The 17,294-nt window shown below is 48.9% G+C and overlaps 1 protein-coding gene across 1 annotated transcript; it reads left to right on the top strand.

The window, feature by feature from the left end:
* The first annotated feature begins 7,368 nt into the window (after positions 1-7,368).
* Positions 7,369-17,002, top strand: SELPLG (selectin P ligand). The gene is made up of 2 exons (XM_077835300.1): positions 7,369-7,525; positions 14,546-17,002. The coding sequence occupies exons 1-2, from the start codon at positions 7,483-7,485 to the stop codon at positions 15,661-15,663; spliced, it is 1,161 nt and encodes a 386-aa protein (XP_077691426.1). The 5' UTR covers positions 7,369-7,482; the 3' UTR covers positions 15,664-17,002.
* The last annotated feature ends 292 nt before the right edge of the window (positions 17,003-17,294 follow it).

Raw genomic sequence — 17,294 nt, 5'->3', positions numbered from 1 at the left:
TGCCTGCAGACTGCAGTGTGGTGGCCAGGGCAGACCGTCTGCAGAGCCTGGCCACTCCGCTGTGTGATTTACTGCAGGGGCCATCTTCACAATCTGCAGCTGTTGAGAAGCTGCCCAGCCTGGAGGATTTGGGAGCAAGAGGCTGTTTAGAACAAACCATGTTCTGACTTCTCTATAGCCCCTAAAAACCTGGACCGGGTGGAGACAAATCAAAGGTGATAGATTCTGTAATTCTACAGGTTAAGACTGGGGTGACTGTTTTACAAGCTTTACAAATACAGTATGTGGATTTGGGTTATCCAGCCACATGGCAGAGTCATACATTGTGAGGTGACCCTCAGCTCCTTTTGCCCTCCCCCAGTGAGGTACCCCTACGTCCCCCCACAGGCTGCTGCAGCTGGGTGCAAGAAGCATTCAGCCAGCTGCGCTGGGTGAAACCTCAGCCAGTCTCCATGCTCCAGGGTTTGCCTGTGCCAGCTGAGACTTTGGTATTTAGTCTGTTCCAAGGCAGAGTTTCTCTGTTTGTGCCAGTGGGCCCAGCTTCTCCCCACTCTCACCAGGCAATTTCACTCCAGCCAAACTGGTGGCTTCCCCAAAGTTTAGGGGCAAATTTCAACTTTCCCATGTGGCAGTTTCCTGGCTGAGCTGAGAAGCCGGGGTGGGTGAGGGGGTGGAATCCAACCTGACCCTGCATGCTGCTGTCATGTCTTTCTCCATGTCGCTCTGCAGAGCTTAACAGATGCCAGAGAGAGTGATTCTTAGTAGGTCTGTCAATTAATCACAGTTAACTCACGCGATTAACTCAAAAAAAGAAATCGCAATTAAAAACATTAATTGCGATTAATCAGTTTTAATTGCACTGTTATCAATTGAATTTTATTAAATATTTTGGATGTTTTTCTTTTTCATATATATTCTGTGTTGTAATTCAAATCAAAGTGTATATTTTTGATTACAAATATTTGCACTGTAAAAATGGTAAGCTAGTATTTTTCAGTTCACCTCATACAAGTACTGCAGTGCAAGTTTTGTTAAAGTGCAACTTACAAATGTAAATTTTTTGTTACATAACTCCACTCAAAAACAAAACAATGTAAAACTTCAGAGCCTACATGTCCACTCAGTCCTACTTCTTGTTCACCAATCGCTAAGACAAACAAGTTTGTTTACATTTATAGGCAATAATGCTGCCCTCTTCTTATATACAATGTCACCAGAAAGTGAAAAAAGAAGTTTGCATGGGGCTTTGTAACTGGCATTGCAAGGTATTTACATGCCAGATATGCTAAACATTTGTATGCCCCTTCATGCTTCGGCCACCATTCCAGAGGACATGCTTCTATGCTAATGATGCTCGTTAAAAAAAAAAAAATTAAATTTGTGACTGAACTCCTTGAGGGAGAATTGTATGTCCCCTGCTCTGTTTTACCCACATTCTGCCATATATTTCATGTTATAGCAGTCTCGGATGATGACCCAGCACTCGTTCATTTTAAGAACACTTTCACTGCAGATTTGACAAAACACAAAGAAGATACCAATGTGAGATTTCTAAAGATAGCTACAACATTCAATCCAAAGTTTAAGAATCTGAAGTGCCTTCCAAAATCTGAGAGGGACGAGATGTGGAGCATGCTTTTAGAAGTCTTAAAAGAGCAAAACACTGATGCAGAAACTACAGAACCCGAACCACCAAAAAAAGAAAATCAACCTTCTTCTGGTGGCATCTGACTCAAATGATGAAAATGAACATGCATCGGTCTGCTCTGCTTTGGATTGTTGTTGAGCAGAACCAGTCATCAGCATGGACGCTTGTTCCCTGGAATGGTGGTTGAAGCATCAAGGGACATGTGAATCTTTAGCGCATCTGGCACGTAAATATCTTGCGACACCTATTCTCACTTTCAGGTGACGTAAGCAAGAAGTGGGCAGCATTATCTCCTGCAAATGTAAACAAACTTGTTTGTCTGAGTGATTGGCTGAACAAAAAGTAAGACTGAGTGGACTTTGAGGCTCTAAAATTTTACATTGTTTTTATTTTTGAATGTAGTTATTTTTTTGTACATAATTCTACATTTGTCAGTTCATCTTTCTTGATAGAGATTTCACTACAGTACTTGTATTAGGTGAATTGAAATACTATTTCTTTTGTTTTTTTACAGTGCAAATACTTGTACTCAAATATAAAGTGAGCACTGTGCACTTTGTATTCTGTTGTAATTGAAATCAATATATTTGAAAATGTAGAAAACATCCAAAAATATTTAAATAAATGGTATTCTATATTAACAGTGTGATTAATGGCATGATTAATCGTGATTAATTTTTTTAATCTCTTGACTGCCCTAATTCTTAGACTTACTGTGCCAAGAGATGGAGGAAACTGTTCCCCTGTAACAGAACCAGAATCCATGCCGACGGGCTTAGCTCTTCCCACCCTTTGGCCCTGCCAATGTGCCATGCATCAGTTCCCCTCTGAATATTCATCACCACCGAGCAAAGTCGACTTGTGGCAAAATCCTATTTTGGAAGCATGTATTTCTGGGGAACTGTTTCCACGGATACCAGAAGCACTCCTGTGGATCTGTCTTATGTTTCATGTGTGGGTTTCCATGTCATAGTGGAGCACTTACCATGAGGGAGCTGCTCAAATTCGGTGGTGATGGGCACGGTACAGGGACCTAGATAGATGGCTGCCATGATAGAAAGATGGACCCTGCACCTCAAGGTGCGACTGGCCTGTTAAATTACATGATCAGTATTAAATCATATCGATACAGCTGTAAACAAAACCATTCCAGGGATGAGGGTGGGAGGAGCCAGCCCACTAGGATTTCCCCCGTTTCCTTCCCTTCTTGTCCAGGAGTCTCCTGAGAGAAGAGGCTGGGAGGGAAAGCAAAGCTCATTTTGGATGTGAACTGCCCAACAACGTCCTTTAACTGAAGTAAGCTGCATGGTGTTTTTCCATTTACACAATCCCCACTGTATTACTGCTGGCTCAGCTGGATTGGTGACGCCTTCCAAGGTTGCCAGAACAGTGAGTGTGAGGAGAAAGGAGAACAGAATCGGCCCACTCTGGCTTTTGTTGCGTAGAGCTAGGACGCAATGTGCTGTCTACTACCTATTTCCCAATTTAAATCTGTTTGAAATTTACCACAGGGAGAAGAGAAACCTGGCAATGTCAAAGTTCAAGGCTGGGGTTGAAAGTTGTGGGGCTAGGTTCCCATGTCGGCTATGAAAATCTCAACTTGAAGGAAAAGTCTACAACAGGGAGCCAGTTGTATATTTTCAGGATAGCAGCTGCCGTTTAGCAAACGTACCGGCACTCACTGCTGGCTTTGTTCTCCAAGGACACTGGAATTTACAGTAAGTTGCAGCAAAGCGTTTCACAACTGTGTCTGTGCACTTCCTCCACTCTGATACCCTGAGCCAGCCTTGTGTTGCAACTGCCAGCCCTGCTGACTCGTAAAGGCCTGTGTTCCTCCCAGGTTGGAGAACGATGCGCCAGGGACAATATGGAACCTTGTTAACACTGGACACTCCTGGTTTGTGCAGAACCCCAAATTCTTTAAAGCAGATGCAGGTCCTCTTTCACTGTGGCAGCTGTTCCCCAAGAGCTTGGCCTCTGCACAGCTGCGCCATGTCTGGAGGGCTCAAGTTTCACACTAAGTAAATCCAGGGTGGGCAGAAGGAGTTCAGAAACTAATGGGAAATCTGTTCACAGCTGAGTGCTGGAGCAGGCTGGGTCCTGCTGGGTGAAGCAGGGAGCTAGGGGTCCGGACTCCTGGGTTCTGTTTCAGGTTGTGCCACAGGCATGGGGCACTTGACAGCTGTCTGTCGGTGCCAGCCTTTGTAAGATGGGGGTGATGCCTCCATCACTGAAGCTCTGAGTGAGAATGCCGGCGAAGGGTGTTGAGCTAGTCATGGGGAGGGGCGGTAGAAAGGCCAAGTGTCATGAGGAAGTCCGCACGTGGAGAGGCTGCGCTACTGTCATGGAAATGTCGGGCTGGAAGCGACCTCGAGAAGTCGTGTCCAGCCTCTCGTGCTGAGGCAAGACCATGGAAACCTAGGCCAGTGCTGACAGGTGTTTGTTCAGCCTGTTCTTAAACACCTCCCACGACGACCATTCCACAACCTACTCTGGACGCCTGTTCCAGAACTTAGCTAGCCTTAGAGTTAGAAAGCTTTTCCTAATATCTAACCTAAATCTCCCTTGCTGCAGATTAAGCCCATCACTTCTTGTCCCATCTTCAGAGCCTGTAACATAATTGAAGATTGTTCTCAGGTCCCGCACTCAGGCTACTTCTCTCAAGACTTAATCATGCCCGTTTTTTTAATAGGGCAGGTTTTCTAAACCTTTGATCATGTTTGTTGCTCTCCTCTGGACTCTCTCCCATTTGTCCGCATTTGGTGCTCAGAACTGGACACCGTGCTCCAGGTGAGGCCTCGCCACCGCCGAGCAGAGCCTTACGTAGAACGCTCCTGTTAAGACACCCCAGAATAACATTAGCCTTTTTCACAACTGCATCATGCTGCTGACTCGTATTCGGTTTGTGATCCACTGTAGTCTCCAGATCCTTTTCAGCAGTACCACCACCTCCCCAGGTAGTCCCTGTTTTGTAGTCGTGCATTTGATTTTTCCTTCCTCAGTGGAATACTTTGCACTTGTCTTTAAATTTAATCTTACTGATTTCAGACCAATTCTGATTTGGTCATTTTGAATTCTAATTCTGCCCTTCAAAGTGCTTGCAACCCTTCCCAGCTTGGTGTCGTCTGCACGTTTTAGAAGCATGTGCTTTATTCCGTTAACCGAGTCATTAATGAAACTATTGAATAGTACCAGACTCAGACCCTGTGGGAGCCCACTGTTGAGTATCTGGTCACCATTAACCTTTCTAGAAAAGACTGAAGCAAAATATGCATTAAGTACCTTGGTCTTCTTGATGTCATCAGTTATTAGCTCTCCCTTGGAAGTAGACCTACCTTCTCCTTGGTCTTTCTCTTGCTCCTAATGTATTTAAAGAACCTCCTCTAATTGCCTTTTATGTTCCCTGCTAGCTGCAACTCATTTTATGCCTTAACCTTTCTGGTTTTGTTCGACATGCAAAGGTTTGAAACTTCTTGATTTGACCCAAACATAATTTTGGGAAGTGATGTATGGGCACTTCTTAAAGTTCCAGCAGGAGCTAAATTGTCCTTGCCTGCTTAGTGTTGCATTGGAAACATACCCCAGAGATGGATTTGTTTCTGGATGGGCAGGGCAACCAGCTGTGACCTTCCTTCATCTTTTTCTTGCCAACTTGCCGTTTGCTTCTGCTGTTGTGATGTGGTTAAATAGACTGTTTAGAACAGTCAAAACCAGAGAGCCTCTTCCAGCTAATAAACTGCTGCTTATCTCTCCACTATGCTCGTCTCGGATGTGAGAAAGGCAACACCCAAGCCTATCTGAGGTTCCCCCATCATTACAGTAGCTACATTAGCCATGCCAGCTTTTTATGGGGCATATCTCTCCCCCCCCCCCCAAAAAAAACCCCAACAACCTCAAAATACCGATAACACTAATCCAGCCCCCCAGCCTTCCCAAGAGGGCAACTAGAGTGATTAGACAGCAAGTGTGGAAAGCTGGGGTGGGTGGTAATAAGCGCCTATGTAAGACACAGCCCTGAAAATTGGGACTGTCCCTATAAAATCAGGACATCTGGTCACCTGAGGGCAACATGGGATGCTCAGTGCAGGGCGTGAGCTTTGGACGATCTCCTTTTCCTGGGGTGTATAGATCTGCCCCTTCCAATTGCAGGGGGGTGGTACATGCCGGATGTGTGATCCATATGGAAACCATTTTTTAGATATTCTAAAAAGAGAGGCCCCTCCAAACAGGCCAATCCTCCTAAATGCAGTGCCCTGCTCCATAGAGGGAACTCCATGCACCCAGCTACTGACACCATTTTTGGCCTCACTTTCAAATCTATTAAGAGTCCCAATTCCCCAGCTTCCTTGTGTCCTGCAAGTTCCAGCTTGAGGGTGAATGTTACTAATTGCGCAGCCTAGGTACCACCAACCAGGCAAATGCAGTGTTTTCCTAGCTGCTCTCCAGGATTGTCCCCTTTCCCTGTTTTTTCTATTCTGAGTAACACCTGAAGGGCCCCATTGTGCTAGGTGCAGTAATATACTCAGGTTATAAATAGTGAAGAAAGAGGTAAAGGGACTTGCCAAAGGTCACACACTGTGTCTGTGGCAGATCCCCTCCCAGTTCCAGTCTTAACCGCACTCTTGTTGGTCTGATCTCAGCAACAGGATTTAACTCTAGCTCGTCCCTGGCCTCAACCTTCCCCCCAAGCCCTGGGAAATCCTCAGCTTTGTGCTGCAGTAACTGAGCGGGGCGTGCACAGAGGAAGCCTGGTGCTGAAGCACTTTCCAAACGCCTGGATTTCAGTTCCTCATTCAGCTTGGGGATGATGCTGCTGGTCCAGCCTCAGATGTGTGAAATCAGGGACAAAGGAGGAAGGTGGGTGTGGAGTGGGGAAGGGACGGCACCGCCTGTGTCCTACCGGCTCCTGCTGTTCCAGCCAGCAGCCAGCCAGTTGCCCTTCCTGACCAGTCAGGTGGCGAAGTCAATCGGGTAGCCTGCTGCTGGCCAGCTGTTCTTGTTGGGAAGCCTGGAGACTGACTCTGCTGCGGGTCCTGAGCGGGAGTTTTAAAACACATCATTGGGTTCATTGTTTTCCCCTTCTGCTTTTCAAAGCCAGGTTCCCTTCGTTGCCATGAATCCAACCAGGCAGGACTCGGAGAGCCCTTAACAGTAAAGATTTACGTGCTGCATTTCAACGGCCACTGCAAAACTTGCCCTCGTTCCCCATTCGAAGCCCAGGGAATGCTGCAAGTACCAGTAAATGGCAAGAAACTAAGAGCGCCCACAGGCCACCCTGTACATAGTGTGTAGGGATGGTCTGGTGCCAGCAACGTACGTACTGTTCAGACTAGGAGGAGTGAGACGCTGCCTCCGTCTGCCCTGGGCAAGGAGAGGCCAAGGCGTTGCCCAGTTGGAGCAGCCTTGCAGCTGACTTTGTAACGTGTTTACCCCCTCGAATTCTGACTCTCCTGGGCCATTTAATCGGGGCTCAGCTGCAGGGTTTCCATCGTCTCCTGCCTCTGCCATTGCTCTGGGTAAGGTTTATCATGCTGCTAAGCCCAGCATGAGTCTGAGATGCCCTTTACTTGCTGGCTCCCCAGCTAGTGAAGCATCCATTAAAAGCCGGCCTGCGGGCCCGGTGGCGATTCTCCTTTTCGGCTGTGATGCACTCTTTCTGGGAGCGGTGTCACGTGTTCTCTCCAAACCACAACTTCTCTTCCGCCTTCTTCTCTTGCTTGTACACTGGCAGGGAGGCTTCCTGAATTATTGCAGGTAGCACAGAGACCCAGTCGGGCTTTGAAAGGGGCGTTAAGCATTTCCCCTCGACACACGCTGCACTGGGTCTCTGAGTGATGCCTGCGCCCGTCCTTCGCTGGCAGCCCTCTTCAAGCCAGGGTAAGCGGCTATCGGGGTGGGGAAGGCAGTGCTGGGTGGGTGGGCAGGCTTGGAGCTCAGTCAGTCAGGGGCATGTTACAAGCACACCGAGTGATCTTCCTTAACAGCTGCAGTGCCTGGAGCCGCTCAGCCAGCAGCTCCTTGAGGGAGATGCAATCAGCGAGGCACAAGGCAGAGCTGTGGATCTAGTATGACGATAGGCTCAGGTTTATTTCAAATGCCAAACCTAAGACTTACCCTAGACCCACTGGGCTGATTTCCATGCAATGGGGTTTCATGGCTGTAGAGGAGGGCAAAACCCTCGTTCTGACTCCATGCCATTGTGTAGTTAGCATCTGGGTAGGGCTCAGCTGTGGATCGCTGTGTGCTTTACTGAGCTGGGTAAGTGCTGTTCTTCCTGCCTTTAGAGATGGGGAAACTGAGGCACACAGGGTGCAAAGGCTTACCAGTGTAAAATATGTGACCTTTGCCAGGTTAATCCATAACACAAGTTGGGGCAGAGCTGGGGTAGGACCTTGATCTCTTAGAACCCGGTCTGGCACCTTGACCATTGGAGAGCGCTGCCTGTCTAGACCGGGTTCTAAGAGATCAATTGATGCTTAATAGAACGTGACCTGGAAGGCTCTGGAGCCGTTTCCCTTGTACGTTAGCCTCTGTGCAGCTGTGACGGGTAATGGATTTCAAAGCAGCGCCCATGTTACCAGGGCTCTGTGGCAGCTGCATGAGAGTCCAGCTGTGGCGGTGGAGCCATTCTGCCATGATAAGGGACCGGAAGGGCTGCGTCATGGGCAGAGATTTATTATCTTTTGGCCTGAGACATGGGTGACATCCTAGTGATTGAATTCTTGCTGGCTTTGTAATAGCGTCTTCACCTGGCCCTTTGTAAGTGTGCTGGCCTTCCTCCAGCAGATCTGCTTGTCCAACCTGAAATGTTTAGGGCTGGATCCTGAGCCAGTATAATTCAGCACAGCTCCAGTGACCTAAACCTGCTCAGCGTCCCCCTACTTCCGGGTGTTCTAGGGTGCCCTGAGGTGGGTTTGCACTGGAAAAGCTCTTTTAGATCATGGAGAGCTCTGTTGGGAGACCCCCGGAAGGTACATCCCTGTAAGGGTCTAAATTTGGCCTAAATTCTGACCCACTGTGAATGTGGAAGTTCTCTGGAAGCATTCTGGCAAGGGAGACTGAACAAGGAACAGAGAGGGGAGGCCATGCCCAGAGAAGTCGATCTCTTAGCTGCTCATGCTGCATTCATATTGCACCCCCACCCCGAGACGGGAGGACACATGCGTCCTACCCTTGCTAATCTAGGGCCCACGCTTCTCATTAACTGGGAAGTCAGGGCCTTTCATTTTTAGTTGAACTGCTTCTGCCAAAGAAACCCCCTGGCCTTAAGTTATAGGGAAGTAATTGTTCATCAGCTCTTCATGGTGCCTCAAAACGGGGTGGGAAACGAGGGGGGAATTAAATTAGTGATTTAACTCACCTGTTCTAATCACAGTTTAAAGCAGCGAGTAGGAAAACTTGATTTTAAGTGATCAGTTTTAGTCTGGTTTTGAATTTGTGCTGTAGTTACCTTTTTTTCTTTAAAAAAAAGTCTGATTCCCACTAATGGGTATAATTTGTTATTACTTTTGCTAATCAGGAGGAGACACTATCTCTATATCACTCAAGCAATTAGGTAGCTTACTGTACATTTATTCAGATTCTTAATTTTTACATTTTTGATGGTAAGGAAATAGTGAATGATGCATTTCTTATTTACGAGGCGATTAATTTTTTACTTGTGGTTCGTGTCCAGCTGCATTTGTAGAGAAGTTGGAATTAAATTAAAAATGCACAAAGCCAGCATTTTAAAATTTGTTTTTAAATAAAACTACATTAAATATGCTTGATGCATAAGAAGAAAAAAAGTACATTTCTCAAACATCTTTTGCACTTAAAACTAAATGATTTATTAAACAAAGGAATTATTATCTGTAGTTAATAAATGGAACTAATTATTTCTGGTCACCAATCCCTTCAAGATTTTAGAACTAGTCGATCTTATCCTCTCATGCTTCATTTTTATTCGTAGATTGGAAGCAGAAAACAAGCTTTTCTGCTCTTTCAACTCCCAATCAGTTTCTCGACTTCAAATGAACTGGTCATTGAACTGAGTAAACTGAAATGAAGGAAGTATTCTCTCTGAACCTGCAGAAGAGATTAGTGCTGTCAAAAGCTGCTTTAGCACTTCAATGATCTCTGGTTCCAGGTGCTTAGCTAGTGACATCCACCAGTTCAGGAGTTTGACTTTAAAATTTTGGCAGCAAACACGTACTGCTTGATTACTATTTATTTAATTTACATTATTTTAATAGATTATAGTGAATTTAGGCCTTAATACAGGTTTTCATAATGTCAAATTTAATTTACATAGGTTTAGTTTTAAAAAGAAAAAAATATTTAAATAATAAAAGGACATTTTAAATAAAAGCTTCTCTGATTGATGATTTTATTTTTAAAAAGAATGGATTTTATCCATCGTGTTGCAAACCTTTCACCTCCCTCCAGCTGGCTGCCTGTCCTGGTGTCAGAGTAGCAGCCGTGTTAGTCTATATTCGCAAAAAGAAAAAGAGTACTTGTGGCACCTTAGAGACTAACAAATAACCTCTCTGACAATAGGCCTGTGTCATGCTGGGTAACTCCCAGGAGTTACTCCTGATTGCCACTGGTGTGAAGGAGAGAGAGATCAGCCTCAAGACCTCTTCTCTGTCACAATATGTGCAACCATAGTGCAATGCACCCCATCTTGGTCCTGGACTCTTGTCTGCCCTAGAGAATCTCCAGCAGAAGTTCCCAGTGGTAGCTCCCAGCAGCACGCGTAGACCAGGCTCTGGTGGGCTCCTGTGCTGCTGAGATCTGCTCCTGAGCACCAAACCCAGGGTGGAGTGCTCACAACCGGGGTCCTGTTTGTGGCAAGCGGAGACGCCCCTGATCAAAAGAGGGTGGAGTGCTGCCCCTTGGGTTTTCCTCCTTCACACTAGCCTAGCTGCTGTTCACATCTGAAACCTGGCTCTAGGTGTGTTTGCCGTTGTATAAACCTCATCTTTGTGGTTTGCCGTATCTTTCTGCCCGTTCTGAAAATGTTTTCTCTCTACCTCTGAGTGGAGCCACTCTAGAGACTCAAACACACACCCAGGCTCCTTGCTGGGCCACTTTCTTGCTCAGTTCCTCTAGAAATGTACCCAAATCTCTCAGTCATGGCTTCCCTCTCCGCCCACAGCCTTCCAGTGTGTGAACTCTGCAGTTGGGTCTTTGCTTGAATATTGCAAGTCAAATGGCTGCTGAGGATCAGGAGCGAACAAACTCCACCTAAACCATGAGAATAAGATGGGTGTCCTCTGCCGGAGGATTTAGGCAGCTGGAGCACAGTGTGCTGGAGGACCAGTGGGTGGGACAGCCTTTCCCCCTGACAGGACAGTGAATGGCATGTTTTACAAAATCTGCGTTCTGCCCCAGAGGAGGGTACCTTTCAGTGGTGACGTGGGTTTTTTATATGTACACAGTTTGAGTGCTTCGGGAGCTACCTGGAATGCCAGTGCTACCGCAGAGCAGGCTGTTGTGTTACATCTAACCCTTTTAACACCGCTACTCGTGCGTTAACAGGACTCCAGAGCTTTTACACAGTTATTTTTCGAGCTGCTTTGAGATTCTACTTCCTTAAAGTGCATTTCCTTACTTGCAAACTTTCTCCAGCTCCTCAGCAGAGATGTTATCTGCTCTCCATCATAGCTACCTTCTCTCTCTGGGAAGGAAATCCTTGTAAGGTAATTAGCCCGTAAATTAAATTAAATTACATCTGAAAGGGACATTTAAAACCACTCAGGAATAACAGCCATTTGGACTCAAAATAATCTAATTATTTGGCCTCCAAAGGCAGTGATCTCACTAGCCATGTTAGAGAACCCCCTCACCCCCCCAACACACACACACTCTCTCTCTCTCTCTCTCTCCTTGTTTTCCATTAACCCTCTTTCCACAGCACTTGACTTAGGCTTTGTCTGTACGGGGGTTTGGCCTAGTGACTGCTCCCCACTTGGTTGCACTGGTACCAGACCACTCATAATTGGGTTCTGAAAGCAATCCTGCAGCACTGAGAGGAGGTGTGGGGAAAGATCCACTCAACAGAACGGCTGCAATTAAATCTGTGAACCCCTCCACAGGTCTTAAAACTCCTACAGTGCATGGAGCCAGGGGTGGGGGTGGGGGGGGAGGAGAGAGGAGGAAGAGGAACGCTGCAAAACAGGACGCATACGAACCCACTGCTTTTATCTGCAGTTTCCATGGGTGGAGCTGATTCCTGTTTTGAAACGGGGTTTGTGGCACTGGAGTCAATTGTAGCTGATAGTGTCGTGGTTTCCTCTGCTAGGGGCTTGGAGCAGTGCAGGTCTTTTCACACAACACACAGTCAACCTGTGGAACTCTTTGCCAGAGGATGTTGTGAAGGCCAAGACTATAACGGGGCTTCAAAAAAGAACTAGATAAATTCATGGAGGTTAGGTCCATCAATGGCTATTCACCGGGATGGGCAGGGATGGTGTCCCTAGCCTCTGTTTGCCGGAAGCTGGGAATGGGTGACAGGGGATGGATCACTTGATGATTACCTGTTCTGTTCATTCCCTTGGGGGCACTTGGCATTGGCCGCTGTTGGAAGACAGGATACTGGGCTAACGGACCTTTGGTCTGACCCAGTATGGCCGTTCTTATGTCTTCTCTCCCCTTAGAACTGAGCCCCCACAAGCCTGCCTGTGAGTCCAGCTCTTCAACACCAGCCCCAAGCTGGGTTTTCCTGGTAGTCCAGGAGGGAGCTCGTCCGTCTCCCTTTTTAAATTTATTTTATCGTGCTTACAACCTGCCCCTCACCCCATCAATACTATAAATTGCATGAATCAGAGAGACTTTTGTATGAGTGTAAGGGCAAAGAGGCAGCACCATAGATCAGTGCCACAGGGGGGGACAACACACCCACCTCACAGAGCCAGTGGGGGGCATGGAATTGAAATTGGGGGGGAGTTCAGAAGTTTGCAGGAGACGAGCTCCCCATAGGACCCCACAGAGTCATTCCACTGTCCTCTGCCAAATCCCCAGGGCACTTGGCAATGGCTGCGCAGAGGGGTGAAGGGAGGCTGACTCTGGCTGCAGCATTGCTCCCTTGGGTGCCCCGCTCCTCTCCCTGGGTTTTTGCGGGTCACGAGGTAGCCAGCAAGCTCCGTGAGGCAAGGCCTATCTCTTCATACTGCATAGAACACCTAGTACCACGGGGGCCCTGATCCTCGACTGGGCTCCTCGGCCCTATCAAACAGAGAAGCATTGCCTCACCACCTCCAGCTCTGAGCAGCCGCAGAAGTCATGCAAGTGACCCATGACTGGGCACAGGTAGCTGGCGTACAAATCCCACTCAAGGCTCATCGGTTTTCCCCGAGGGTAAAATATCCCAGATTTTTGCAAGCCATCTGGGGCGGGGTTAAGGTTTTTCTTTCCCAGCTGCTAATGTGGCAAAGCTCCTTCACCAAGGAGGGGGGTCCCTCATGGAGTGGCGGATGATACAATCCATTCATTTAAAATGCAAGTGTAACGTGTTTCCATCAGCAGCCGGAGTCTTTGTGGTTTTGGTCAGTTCCAGTTGCTATCAATCAGACAACTAGGCACTGCTCTCTCTAGCATGGCTCCCTGATGGAGAAGCCCATTCTCTATAGCAGAGGTACTCAAACTGGGGGGCGCAGAACGTATTCTGGCAGGGCATGAGAAGCCTTGGGGGAGTGGGGGGGCGGAACTTCCTGTGCACATTCATGCTCTTACACCCATGGAAGCTGGGTGGCTGGAGAGCGGCGGCTGCTGGCCGGGCGCCCAGCTCTGAAGGCAACGTCGCCGCCAGCAGCAGCGAGGAAGTAAGGACGGCAATGCCGTACCCCGCCACCCTTGCTACAACTGCCGGCGGTGGCGTTGCCTTCAGAGCTGGGCGCCCAGCTGGCAGCCGCTGCTTCTCCGCTCTGTCTTCAGAGCTGGGTGGCTGGCGAGCGGCGGCTGCTGGTTGGGCACCCGAAGGCGGGGGGGACGCACAATCTGCTACAACAGACGCACAGAAGTGGGGCACAATCAAATAGGTTTGAGAACCTCTGCTCTGTAGTGTAGCTGGAGGGAGGGAGGAGCCCTACAGAGACTGGCACATGGTTAACATACCCAGACTGCCTTCTGCATATGCCTGCAAACTGAAGGCCCATGCTTGTTAGGGTGCTGAAGGCGGCGGTTTGCAGGTGGCATGCTGGGGAGGCAGTCAGGCAGACATACCTGTTTGCTAACAGCTCCCTGGTGGCTCTAGCATAGGGAGAGGTCTAGATCCCACTCTGTCATTTGTGCAAAATACAAGTTGTTGTTCGTAAACACTCCTCCTGCGGAGCTGCCTGGAGCAGTTCTCTGTGCCACCTAATACCCCATGAGTGACCTGGACAGCTTTCTGGAACCCCGGGGCTGAGACTCCATTCTGCAGCCAAACACTGTTCATTGTCTCCCTCCTCCCCCGCCCCCCCGAGAGTGTATGCTCCCTCGGGCGGAGACAGGTGTCTTTCTTTATCTGGACAGCACCTAGCGCAGGGGGGCCTTCGTCCAGGGTTGTGGTTCCTAAGTGCCACTGTAATCCTCCTCCTCCTCCTCCTCCCAACTCGCACATGCTGGAAGCGACAAAGGGGTTATCAGGCTGTGAAGGCATGAGGTGGGGAGAAGAGGCAGCGAACGCATTCTGATGTAGGGACGCTTTCAGCCTGCAGCGTTGCCACTGGCCATACCCAGTTAGCGTCAGGGCGACGGAGAATGGAAATGCAGCGCTGAATCCTCACAAATGTTGGGACCTAATCTTGCGTCTCGAGCTCATCTCTACGGGGATGTTTGATCAGCTGCTTCCTCTTACCTCCTCAGCCTTTTCTTTTTTTACCTTTAATTTAATTTACCGTTAATTTAATTAATCTCTTTGTTTTCTCCTCCTAGGTCAAATGGCTCCAATCCGGGCCACGCTGCTGCTGCTGTTTGCGAGCCTGCTCCAGGTCTCTGCCCACAAGCTGCCAGCCATCCAGCTCAGTGGCCGAGATGGCACAGTTCGAGAGAGCCCGGCAGCAGGCGGGCTTCCTGCGGCTGGGGGCTCTCAGCGGGGCCAGTGGGTGTGGGACACAGCAGGGGCTGGGAGCACTGACTTCCCCGTGTTTATCCGCGAGAAGAGGGAAGCTGAGGTGAAGTCATCCAATTCTTCTGCTGAAGAGACCACCACCACCGGCCACCACAACACATTCTCCATGACTCCTTCTGAGCATCCCGTGGAAGAAACTGAGGTCTCTCTAGCTCCTCAGGAGCTAGATGAAAGTACGTCCCAAGAAAACTTCTATGATGATGATGCTACCACTACAGCAGAGCCATTGTCTGCTGACAGCTCTGACGTCTCCACAGAAGCGGCCGGAGTTACAGTGGGCAACCATCTTGATACTTTAGCCAAGGTGGTTCCAATTCAGGGCTCCAGAACCGTCTCCTCAGAAGCGGCAGCCACTGGGATAGAAGATATCCTCACGAGCAGCACGGAGAGTCGGGAACATGGCTCCTCCATCAGGCCAGTGGGAATGAAGGGGCTGGGGGAAAGCTCACCGACTTCACCACCTGAATCTCTGACACAGTCCTCTGAAGGGGACCTGCCTGTGAAGGAGTTGGCCACTTGGAGGCATGGCCTCTCCAAGGTGGGAAAGACCCATTCTCCTCCCACGAGGCCCCCGGCAGGTGGTTCTGTTACAGCAAATGTCCCCTTGCAGAAGCTGCCGATTCACACAAACATCCTGGTGGGGAAGTGTTTGCTGGCCATCTTCATCCTAGCCCTTGTGGCTGCCATCTTCATCGTCTGCACCACTGTCCTCGCCACCCTGCTGTGGCGCCAGAAGCGTGTCTGCCAGGTGCGCCAGCTCAACACTGAGATGGTGTGTATCTCAGCCCTGCTGCCCGACAGCGAGCCGGTGGCCAACGGGGAGAAGCCCAGCAAGGTAAAGAGGATGAAGATGCCCACAGACAATAGCTCAGAGACCGAAGGAGACAACCTGACTCTGAGCAGCTTCCTGCCGGACCATTAAACACCTTGCCACATGCCCAGGGGTTCTCCGATTCTCATTTCCTGGGCCATCCAGCCCCCTCCTGGGCACTGGAGTGACCCTCTCCATCCCGACATCTCTTGGGTGCAGTGTCCTAGGTGGCCATCTAACTCGGCTTAAGGTTGCCTCAGTCTGTGTTACGTGAGTAGGAGATGTACTGTACTTAGCTGAGCAACCACAACCCCAAAAGGCACTTGGCATCTGGCAAGAGAGTCTTCAGCGAAGAGCATTTGCCAGGAGCAGACACTGCTGAGCATATGGAATGGGGGTCCTGGTGAACCTGGTTGGTTTTTCCATCTGGCTTGGGGATTTTGAAACTGCTGTTCTGTCCTCTTGACCTTTACCTGCCTGCTGCGTTTTTGATGTTCTCTCTAGCATGGGCACAAGGGGCCAGATCCTTAGCTGGCATGAATCAGACTGCTCCTAGGAAGCCGAAGGAGTTACCCCCAGCTGTGGACCTGGCCCAGACAGTGTTACAACTGGGACGCTGCTTTAATTTATACTAATGTACAAGGGGCATGTTACTATTTTGCACTTAAATGGGTGAAGGAATCTCAATTTAATGTTCTTTGTTCAAATGAATAACATAAAAATCTCTGTGTACCTGTCTGTGGTTAAGTCTCTTCTGTGAACGCCTTCTGGCATGGCCTGGGCCCTTTAAGACAGTGGCTCTTAACCCTTCCGTACAGGGACCCACTTCCCATTCAGCAATCTGGGAAAGTCCGGGTGGTCATACCCCTGACACCTCTTCAGGGGTCATGGCCCTGGGCTCACATGCCACCACTCGGAGGGGAATGGCAGGGCAGGCTGCTCAGAGACAGCCCTGGGCAACGTCACCTTCCGGCCCACTCTTCAGAGCCTGTTCCCTCTCCAGTGCTGCGTGACGGGCTGTGGGCATCCCAATGCTGAATCCAGGCAGTCGCTGGCGGTAACTGTAGGTATCAAACACAGGGCATGTACTGTTCCCAGCACCCCGCACTGGGAGGGAAATGTAGGGTGATGTTTCTTTGACCCCATTCCTCTCTTGACTGACCAAGTCATGGGGCTTTAGGTTCTAGTCTTTGTAATGTGTCCCTGCCACACGGTCTCCAAACAGTGGGCTTCATGGTGACACTGGGTGTGCTTTCCTCATAGGAAGGGACAGGTCAGAGGACAGTTACTGTTTGCTGCATCTTCTCTTGTAATGAACCTTTTGCTCTGTGGGCTGTAGTGTGCTATTCACAATGAAATTGCAGGCTTGTAGCTAAATGCACTGTGATTGTTTTTATGCCTTATGTACCGAGTTCACCACTGTTGAAATAAATATTACGGGGGCTTCCTAGTTCCGTTGAACGCTGACTCACTGAGCCCTATCTGATCAGACACAGGGAAGGAAACGGTTCTTTGCACAGGATAGTCCTAGGAGCTTGTGGTTAGTTAGGGCCCAACATGGCAAATTGCTGAGCCCCTCCCTGCCTCATCCGTGTTGAGCTGTACATTGCTCTTTTTTGACCCGCTCCGTGTGGCATCATCTGTTTCACCATCAGCAGGAGCAGGCCTCCTTTAGCTTCAGGAAGATTGTAAGCATGCCCATTAAATGTCTGCCTTCATCACTAGCTCACCTGCACTTGCAG

The sequence above is a fragment of the Eretmochelys imbricata genome, chromosome 15 (genome assembly GCF_965152235.1).
Source record: "Eretmochelys imbricata isolate rEreImb1 chromosome 15, rEreImb1.hap1, whole genome shotgun sequence".
In the NCBI taxonomy this organism is placed as follows: domain Eukaryota; kingdom Metazoa; phylum Chordata; order Testudines; family Cheloniidae; genus Eretmochelys; species Eretmochelys imbricata.
This window is presented reverse-complemented; position numbering and strand designations above follow the sequence as displayed.

Excerpts from the sequence above, each read along its gene's own strand:
- SELPLG (XM_077835300.1), top strand. The coding sequence starts at position 7,483 with ATGCCTGCGCCCGTCCTTCGCTGGCAGCCCTCTTCAAGCCAGG. Across the intron at positions 7,526-14,545 it reads GCAGCCCTCTTCAAGCCAGG|GTCAAATGGCTCCAATCCGG; the intron begins GTAAGCGGCTAT and ends TTCTCCTCCTAG.